The sequence below is a fragment of the Clarias gariepinus genome, chromosome 20, assembly GCF_024256425.1.
Source record: "Clarias gariepinus isolate MV-2021 ecotype Netherlands chromosome 20, CGAR_prim_01v2, whole genome shotgun sequence".
In the NCBI taxonomy this organism is placed as follows: domain Eukaryota; kingdom Metazoa; phylum Chordata; class Actinopteri; order Siluriformes; family Clariidae; genus Clarias; species Clarias gariepinus.
The window spans coordinates 12,426,151-12,436,292 of record NC_071119.1 but is presented as its reverse complement, the minus strand read 5'-3'; the positions used below and the strand labels follow the sequence as shown (position 1 = coordinate 12,436,292).

Sequence of the window (10,142 nt, the reverse complement as noted above, 5' to 3'; positions counted from 1 at the left end):
TACTTTTAGCTCGTATAGATATGTAGTGTAACTGTATTTTACTCCATGTCCTCCATGCGATAGGGGGCGATAGAGGTCTTTAATCTCATATAACGTTGTTGACAGCGCACTTTTTTTTTTTTTTTGCACTGATGTGGATTATTATATTATATTCCTGAATCCCGAGTTTATAATAATATAAATGGCAGGCGTTGAAGCTCGTAAAGTTATTATTTATGGAGGTAAAGGAGCTCTGGGCTCTAAATGTGTTGAGTATTTCAGATCTAAAGACTGGGTGAGTAGAGCAGGCTCAGGCTCGTGAGCTGGTAAAGTTTAAACACTGACCCTACTGTTTATTAACCTGCATGCTTTAGTCAAGTCACCCTGATTATACAGCATCCACACTCACTGGCTGATTGAGTGCTTCACAACACCACGTGGAGATGGAGATGTGTTCCCCCTACAGAAAGTGTTCGGGGTTCATTTACTTCTGTTGCTTTTACTTTCATTCTGTTTCTTCCAGTGGGTTGCCTGCATTGACCTGCATGCAAATGAGGAGGCCAACTCCAGCATTACTGTACAGATGACAGACTCCTTCCATGAGCAAGCTCACAAAGTAAGAGAACCCACAGGACCTGCGGTAATGCCCTGGGTGCGCACTGGTTCCTGGTTTTGATGGATGTTTAGCGTCTGTGCATCAGTGTTTACACAGTGCTTTGGAAAAAACATTTCACATTTTCCACATGTCGTCATTTTAAAACCACCAAACATAAATGAATTTTATTGGGATTTTATGAGACAGACCAACACAATGTGGCACATATATTGTGAGGTGAAAAGGAAAAACCATAAACGGTATATCTGAAAATTCGAATTTTATTTGTCTCATATTCGGTACGATATGCAGTGAAATGCTTGTACGACCACCAGTGACCTTAAAAAATAAAAGCTTATAGATAAGAAATAGATATGAATAAACAGAAATACAATAGAAAATAAATTTAACTAAGATAAAAATAAAAATATACGGTACAAATAAGTTTCTAAAAATAATAAATATCTAATAAGCGTGGTATGCCGTTTGTATTCAGCGCCCTTAATTCAATAATTTGTAGAACCACCTTTTGCTGCAATTACAGCTGCAAGTCTTTCGACCAGCTTTACACATCTAGAGAGTGAAGTTCTTCTTAAGCCCATTCTTCTTTGCAAAATTGCAGTGTTAGTTGCATTTAGTCCAAAATGTTCAATTTTGATGTCATTAGACCAGAGCAGCTTCTTCCACATGTTTGCTGTGGCTTGTCACAAACTACAAACGGGACTTCTTATGGCTTTCTTTTAACAATGGCTCTCTTCCTGGCACTCTTCGATAAAGGCCAGATTTGTAGTACATTTGTGAATGACCTGAGCTGTGGATCTCTGCAGATCCTCCAGAGTTACCATGGGCCTCTTGGCTGCTTTTTCAGGTGATGGATTGAACATGCTCTGTAAGATGTTCAAAGCTTGGGATATTTTTTTATGACCCAACCCTGATTAAAACGTCTTTTACAACTTTTCTAACAAATCTCTGAGGGCTTCACAGAACAGCTGTATTTATACTGAGGTTAAAATACACACAGGTGTATTTATTAATTAGGTGACTTCTGAAGGCAGTTGGTGGAATTTTGAAACTGGGATTTTGTAAGAGTAACCCACCTTACTGAATATAAATGCGTGTCACACTTTATTTGTAAAAAAAAAAAAAATTAAACCATTTATCATTGTCCTTCCACCTTACAAGTACTGTATGTGGCACCTTATCTTGATCTATCACATAAAATCCCAATAAAATACATTTTTCATACTTGTGGTCATAACGTGACAAATGTGAAAAAATTCAAATGGTATGAATAATTTCTTTAAAAAAAAGTAAACACATGCCTGTTAAACCCTGGTTTTTACATTGTTAATAATAAGCCAAGATCAATGCTGTCAGATCTTTTTACAGCTTCAACCCTAGTAGATGTCAGCTCCCACTCATCTCAAGGTTCTTTTCTATGACCTAGACTAGAGAAGGTACTTTGTGGATTTGCTTTAATTGAAATGTACTAATGTTTACTGCATGCTTAAGCACCCCAAATTTAATTCTAGCATCCTTGAAAACAATGAATATAATAAGGCATCCTTATTTTCTAAGAAACATTTTTACAGTATCACACTATGAATGAAAAATTTATGATTATGCTGCCTAGTGTTATATTCATCGAAAATCACGCACATACACTCACACCGGCCACAAACACCAGCCAATCAAAATTACTGTCTTTATGGTCAAAATTATTTTACCCACAGCTGGCTAGATAGCTATTTAAATAATATGGCCCAATTGCAAGTATAGCTTTTATTAGACCACATACAGTACCATTCAAGTTTGCAAAAATGTTTGCATTTATTTTCTACATTCTAGAACAATACTGGATTTTATCTAAACTATAAAATAACACACATGGCATTAGGTAATTAAGTAACAACATCAGCCGTAAGTTGTTATTTTAAGACACGAAGGTCAGCCTTTATGGAATAGTTCTTGCAATGAGAGTATTGTGTCAAGTGAATTTGCAAAACCCATTAAGCACTATAATGAAACTGACTTTCATAAAGACCTTTCTAGGAAAGCAAGAGCAAAACTGACCTCTGCTGCAGAGGAGACGTTCATTTATAGTTTCTAGCCTCCGAAGTCATCAATTAACGACCAGCACCTCAGATTAGAGCCGTTATGAACGCTTTACAGAGCATAAGTGGCAGATACATCTCAATATCAATTGTTCAAAGGGGATTGTTGTGTATTATGGACGTTTAATTATTAAGATCATGGAAAGAGATCGCGTGTCCAAACTTTTTTTTTTTTTTTTCCGATTTTCTCCCTAATTTAGTTGTGGACAATTACTCTCCTTCACTAGGGGGCTCCCACATTAAGGCTAGTACTACAATTTAGGGGCAGAGTAACACACTCGGAGGAAAGCGCTAGCCGCTGGCTGTAGAGCTGTGATTAATGTGGGAGCACTAAGTACCTCTCATCCCTCTCCTCTGAGAGAGCTCGGCCAATCAGCTCTCTCTAGACCTCCGGCTGTGAGAGGTAACAGCATGACCCGGGTATCGAACCAGCGATCTCCGGATGATAGGGCGAGCACTTTACCACTGCGCCACTCGGAGGCCCCACGTGTCCAAACTTTTGACTGGTAGTGTAGTTATAGGCCTGATTTTTTATTTGTTAAGTACTAGTAGTTCAATATATTAAGTAGTTAAAATATATTAAGATATCAAGACACATTACATGTTATATTATCATTAGAGCCCTGGAATTACCCCTGGTTTATCATCTGATTTGTCTTATGCAGCTTTATTTCTTACAGGTTTTGAATAATTCAAAACTATTAAAAGCGTCTAATAAACATTGAAATGCTACGTAACTTGAGTAATTGAGTGTATAAATGTCATGTCTTCTACAAAGCTATAATCTTTAATGCTGAATGGTGGTGGTGGTGGTGCACCAACTTGCCCATAAACTTGCAATCTCTGGAATGACTGAAAAAAAAAGGGAAAAAAAAAAACACTTTTCAGGTTGCACTGCTGATTGAGACTGTTCATTATGTTTAAACACAAGCTTGTACACACTTTAAAATAATTAAATACAATCTACAGTTTCATCCTTCTAAACCAATAGGATCAGTGAGAGTCAACAGGGTACCTCCATGTCCAAAGTCACATAGTGATATACAGTATTTGCAGTATATTTTTTCAGCATTTTTTACATGCACTTAGCTCTCACTGTCCTTTGTGGTTGAGAGGATTGAAATACATTAGTTAGTAAAATATACTAGCAAACTAGGAAACTTAGATATCCATCAGGTGAGGTAAAAATCACTACACAGATGTCTTCATGAGCAGGGTCTGGCTTGGTGAGAATGTACCTGGGAACCGGTTATTCCGGAGGTATCCAGTGGTATCTTCCCAGCCCTTATGGTTACTCGGGGTTTAAAGAAGAAGAAGCTGCATGCATTAGTATTCTGCACTCATATTTCATCATGCCTTCAGGTTACAGCTGATGTAGGAGAGCTGCTGGGTGATAAAAAGGTCGATGCCATTTTGTGTGTGGCTGGAGGCTGGGCAGGAGGAAGTGCGAAGGCCAAAAGTGAGAACAGAACACAATCCCTTTGACCACATTCACCGTTTCAACTACTGTATTGTAAAGAAGCATCTTTGACTATTTCTATCTGTCTCACTTTTTAGCCTTGTATAAGAACTCTGACTTGATGTGGAAGCAGAGTGTGTGGACTTCCACCATCTCCAGTCACCTAGCAACCAAACACTTGAAAGAGGGCGGCCTTCTTACACTGACCGGAGCTAAAGCGGCACTTGGGCCGACCCCAGGTACAGACAGTTGGGTTTTCCATAAAACAATACCGTGGAGTTTTTAACCAAACCTGAGATCATGATGATAGGCTCAAAATTCAGATTTTTTTTCAGTATAGGTTAAAACCAAGCAATATAAAATGCTTGTGTAACAAAATAAGTTACACAGAATGCTTGCTGCTTGATGTATGTATGTAATCATCAATAAATTGTTAGTTTTGTAGTCAACTGTAGCTTTGATCAACTGCGTTCTGTGCTTTAAAAATAAATTTAACTTTGACTTAGTTTATTAGGCAGTAATAGATTTCCCTCTGTCAACATTAACGGTAATAAAAGTGAGACCTCGGCATCTTCTATCAGTGCACATCACCTCCCCTGTGCGGTGCGGATCTCACAAAAAGCTAAGCGTCTTCATCTAGCGGCCATGTGCCAAGGTTTAGGCAGCTAATTAAAATCAGCCTGCGACATTTTCCAGACGGCGCTGCTGTGTATTTTGACTGTCTTTGTAGCCGTTCACAAGTTAGTTTAAATGAGAACAAGCATTTTTGGAATGCTGCAAGCATAGCGTGGGTCACGTGACGAGAACAATTTTTTTTTCTCTTTATTGTAGTTAGTCTTTAAGCACTTGTAACCTTTTTCATGTTAAGACTTTCTAAGCTGTTTAGGATCACAAGCAACACTTTGCACGCCATTACTTTTGTACTAACTTATTTTGAATCTTACAGTGGCACTTGAATGTACTGTAAGCTGCTTTAAAGTTAGAGTTGCTTTGGTTTAAGTATCTGATCGCAGTCAGACAGTAGGACTGGTTTTCACTAGGTTTGAATGTGTTTAATTTAAGACTGCATTAAATGTGAATCTTTGAATGTTGACTGTGAGATCCCCTGTTCTATAGGAATGATTGGCTACGGCATGGCTAAGGCTGCAGTACATCAGCTGTGTCAGAGTCTAGGTGGCGACAAGAGTGGTCTTCCTGCTGGAGCTGCCGCCGTAGCCATCCTGCCGTGAGTAAATACCAACCTATTCTATTCACCAGCCTTCTTGGGGATTACGAGAAGCAACTGACTTGTTGTTGTAAATAAGCTCTGCATTAAAATAAATAAGCTAAGGAATGAAGAAATGTTAAACAAGGAAAGTTTATTCTACTGCCAGCCTTGAACTAATGACTGAAATGAGGGGAAAGTCTGTATTTACCGTATGTTACTCTCTGCAAATGATTTCAAACTATAGAATGTAAAGTAGAACTGCTGAAAAGGTATACTACTTCTCTTTACATGTAATTACTAACACACGCCCTCTTAATTATCTTAAAAGTAGTTTATAATAGAATAAAATGCTGTAGAGCAAGTATGTCTATAAAAAAACTTATACAGCCCAGTAAACAGTAATTAATGAATGTAAGTCAGTATTTGGTGTAACACCGCATTGAGTTTTGAGTTTTATAGTGCAGTTTTAATACTGCTAAGTTTTACCCACAGTTCTTCTGAAAGTTTTCGTCAGAAAAATGGTCGACTTATATATTGTACTGCTTTCTTACCTTGACGTACAACTTTAGTGGTGGAATACAGATGTTCGGAAATCAGAAATGTTGTCGTAAAAAAAAAAATAATAATAATTATCCTTTCAAAAGTTGTTACTAAAAAACACAGGGTGCTTAATACTTTTGCACAGCACTGTAAGTGAGGAGGCTTTTGAAAAAATCACAATCTGTAAGGAATCCCAAAAAGCAGGGCTAGAATTCAGACATGATTACTGCAGTATGAACATCTTGATCAAAAATGGTCTTACTCTTTTCTTTTTGAGCAACAAAATACAAGCTTGTCCTGCTTTTCCTCTTTCAGAGTTACCTTGGATACCCCGATGAATAGGCAATTCATGCCAGATGCTGACATCACTTCCTGGACACCACTGGAGTATGTAGCTGAGTGAGTATGCTTCGTTTATTGCCTGAATAATACCATTTCTACAACTCGCATTATGTGTGAGTCATTTATATTATAAATCATTAAATATATGAATTCAATATTTTTTATTTTGTTTCTCAACTTTAATTAAGCAATATAATCAAGTGTGTGAGGACACCTGTGAGCTTTCCAGGTTGATTTCAAAGCTGTTGACTCAAGTCTTTAAATCCCTCAAATATCCGTTTCCAAATCAACCTTTGCATGCTTCGTCTTTATGGACCTTGCTTTGTCATGAACAGGTTTGGACGATGCAGAGATGATCAGGAGTATTTTGTTCATATATTGAACACCTTGATGCACAAGGAATGCATACATTCCTGTATAAACCATAGTGGTTTATACTGTTCCTAATCACCTCTCATGTAAAATGAGAAGCTCCGCCCTTTCTTGATTGATGATTTTGTCTTATATTTGTTATATTTTTAAACTTGGAAATAGGGTTTGGCAATAATATGGTAAAAATGTTGGCATACATGCTAAAAGAAAAACAGCGCATGACACTCCTCAGACTGCATTTAAACAGACTGTGCTTTTCCTGAGAGCATTTTTTCAGGATGATAGGAAGGATGATTTAAGACCTCAAAACGAAGTTGTGTCGAGTGTTGACAGCAGAAGTGTGTGGAAGTGCATCGTCATGCAAGATCAAAGCGCACTTGTATATCAGTCCTCTGCGTTTAAGGCTTCAGCTCTTCAATATGCGTCTCACTATAACGAGCACTGTTGATTGTCGAACCGTTTTCCTGAAAATGTTCCAATACAGGTCCTTGAAAATCTCAGAAAACTTTAATTATAAATTTTTCAGCTGATGGTGGCGTTTGAGGATGTTTCTGTTCCATACTCTGCCATTTACTCTCAGGCTATTAGTGATGAATCCGTGTCTCGTCACCAGTAATGATTCTTTATATAAGAAACTTTGATTTTCCTTAGTATCGCTCCAAATTTTGTTTGGAGATATGTTCCTCCGTGAGTTGTTTCGGCACCAGGTACACCTTCAAATCACAAAAAAAACAAATCACTGCATTCTGCTCTTCTTTCATTCATATCGCAAGTGGGGGCATTAATTTTTGCTCGCACCACAGTGCCTCGAAAGGAAAGTGCTGATAAGATGAGATATGTGCTGCTAATTCACCCTCACATCAACATGCAAAGTAATCAGTAGTAATCTGAAAAAACTATGCCCCCAGCTGTTAGAAAAGTATTGTAACTCAGATACAAGAAAGACAAAGGATTAAAATGTCTTCTATACATTAACAAAAAAAAATCATCCTAACCTCAGGAGATCCCAATGAGGCCTCGTGGTCCATTGCCATGCGATGCTCTCTGGCTGACAAGGACAGAATACACTTTCTATTTAATCTCTGGAAGCGATGCACAAGGAATGTGAAGGCTTTCAATATTTAGAGCAGATGCTTCTCAGGATAACTGCCAAAATAAAGGAAATAATTTCTGCCACAGTAGAAAGAACCTTCCGAAGTTCAGCCACATGGAAAGGATTTAAGAAGTTGCTAAACTTTTCTTACAACCTACACAGCACCAAACTACAATCAGCTGGTTGACAGCAGGCTTCATGCATACAAAACCATGGGACGCAGCATGTCTCTAAAGATTGAGACGTCTAGACGACTTCCCTGCAGGTCATGGTGCAGTCTGCAACGATGGGAATGATGTAAGAGTCCATCAGCGTGGATCCAGTGCAGTGTGTTGAGATGATCGTGTCGTTAATCATACAGTGTTGAATTCATAATCAGTTTTTCATGATCTTTAAAACATTGTGGTCCATGACACTAGATAGAGTAATATAGTTTTAAGAGGTGTTAAACTGCTTTGGTTTTTGACACTGAACTGAAAAAAACACGTGTCTTTTAGGTTGTTGCACAAGTGGGCAATGGGAGAAGAAAGACCACCATCAGGCACTCTGGTGCAGCTTGTTACCACAAACGGCAAAACAGAGACAACACCTGTTTAACTGTTTAACCATGTGTGTGTGTGTGTGTGTGTGTGTGTGTGTGTGTGTTTGAAATGTCTGTGTAAAGTCTCTGTAATCTTGATCATGGTGAGAATCTACAAGTAAAGAAAAAAATAAAGGACAATTATACAACCATCTTCAGCTTACTACACCAATGTTTAGTCCACTACACTCACATTTATAGAGAAAAATAGAAAAAGGCAATTTGCAGGTTTTACAAATTCTGTCATTCAAAAATAAGTGTATTTTTGGTATGTATGAAAATGTGTTGCTATACTGTTTACCACGAGACATTTGTATGTCTCAAAAGGGCAGAATATCTGTCGTGTAATAAAAAAGGTACTTTGTTTTGTAGTAGTCTTGTTAATGATCTAAATAAAGATAACAACATTATCCTATCCTAAATATTCCCAGCTCTCACTCCCCAGCTAAAACCCATCATGTGCTGTGATGTTTCTCCTTTTGAACACTGGAGGGCAGCATTGAGTCACACTCTGTTGTTTCCATCTCTACAAGTGATTAATGCTTCCAACAGCTTTTACTGCATTTTACCTGTAGTTGTACACTTTAATTAAAAATAAAGATTACACCCAATTGTATATTATTAAAATACATATTGTATGTAAATGTTTATTCCTCCTCAATGTTTCAATATTCTCCTTTACCTGAAGAAGTAGCAGGTATATTGTTTCTGAGGGAGTTTATCTCAGAATAGCCTTCCTTCTCACTAACCACCAAATTTATGCTTCTGATTATATACCTAGACATAATATAATAAATGCTACAACACAAAAACAGAAAGTTTAAGGTTAAAAATGGAACTGATAATGGACAATATAGTACTGTAAGTTTCCCTCAGGTATTAATTCCAGCATAATATTATCCCAAAAACTAGCTAGCTCGCTAACCCACCCTTGTATTGGCAGTGGTGGACAAAGTACAAAGTGAAATAAGAGATATCCCAGGTAAAATATCACTTAAGTAAAAGCAGAAGTCCTCTATGTACGTTTTTACTTGTAAAATGTACTTCCTTAAATGTACTTTGCCTTTAAACACTCTCTCTCTCTCTGCTTCCAAACTGTAAACATGCTGTTTTTGTCACCATCTGAAATCAGTACAGATATTTGTTGTAGGATGCACTGAAGTAAAAGTATATATCAAAAAAAGTAAAATAAAGCTATACTTACTTACCCTCTTACCTCTGGGCTTTCATTACATAGTGTAAACGCTACCCTACAGTTTACAATCTTGCTAGCAAATGTAGCTATCTGTTTTAATTCTGTCTGTTAGCAGTTGATCAATGAGGGTTACACAGTGGTAAAGGTATTGGACTATTCACTACTGATCAGAAGGTCCAAGCTTAAACCCCACCACCACCATGTTACCACTGTTGGACTATTGATTAAAGCATTTAACTGCTCAGAGGTAAAATGTGATAAAATGTAGATCGCTCTGGATAAGGGAGTCTGCCGAATGTCGCAACTGATCAGGAATTTGTTTCGGGCATATACAAAATAAAAACCAACCCATGATCTGTACTATTATATTGGTACGTGTGAGCCGTTCTTGTATTTTAGATAGATGCCAAACCACTTAATCATTCAAGGCACAATTTCACATCTTGCCATATTAATAATGTTGCCTTAAATTACCTTTAGGGCAGTTTAACTGAAAATAATTAATGGATCACACACATAGTAAAGGACAATGTTTTTTTTCTCCCCTATTTCCCCCCTAACTTTCTCAGTAATTTGGTCTTGGCCAATTCCCAGCCACCATGTGGGGTGGAGTGGGGGGTGGGTATAAAATACTTCCTTTGAGACACTTAAAACCAGACAACTGCA

At 37.6% G+C, this 10,142-nt stretch overlaps 1 protein-coding gene across 1 annotated transcript; it reads left to right on the top strand.

The window, feature by feature from the left end:
* Positions 1 to 99: 99 nt before the first annotated feature.
* On the top strand, positions 100 to 8,910 carry qdprb.1 (quinoid dihydropteridine reductase b, tandem duplicate 1). The gene is made up of 7 exons (XM_053480345.1): positions 100 to 274; positions 503 to 595; positions 4,051 to 4,147; positions 4,246 to 4,386; positions 5,264 to 5,372; positions 6,210 to 6,293; positions 8,199 to 8,910. Exons 1-7 carry the CDS (start codon positions 182 to 184, stop codon positions 8,296 to 8,298), a joined length of 717 nt encoding a protein of 238 aa, XP_053336320.1. The 5' UTR covers positions 100 to 181; the 3' UTR covers positions 8,299 to 8,910.
* The last annotated feature ends 1,232 nt before the right edge of the window (positions 8,911 to 10,142 follow it).

What these genes read in the sequence shown, in the direction of transcription:
- qdprb.1 (XM_053480345.1), top strand. Translation starts at nt 182, where the DNA reads ATGGCAGGCGTTGAAGCTCGTAAAGTTATTATTTATGGAGGTAAAGGA. An exon ending in ATTTCAGATCTAAAGACTGG is followed by an intron (nt 275 to 502) that starts GTGAGTAGAGCA and finishes TGTTTCTTCCAG; the next exon opens with TGGGTTGCCTGCATTGACCT. An exon ending in CCACTGGAGTATGTAGCTGA is followed by an intron (nt 6,294 to 8,198) that starts GTGAGTATGCTT and finishes CGTGTCTTTTAG; the next exon opens with GTTGTTGCACAAGTGGGCAA.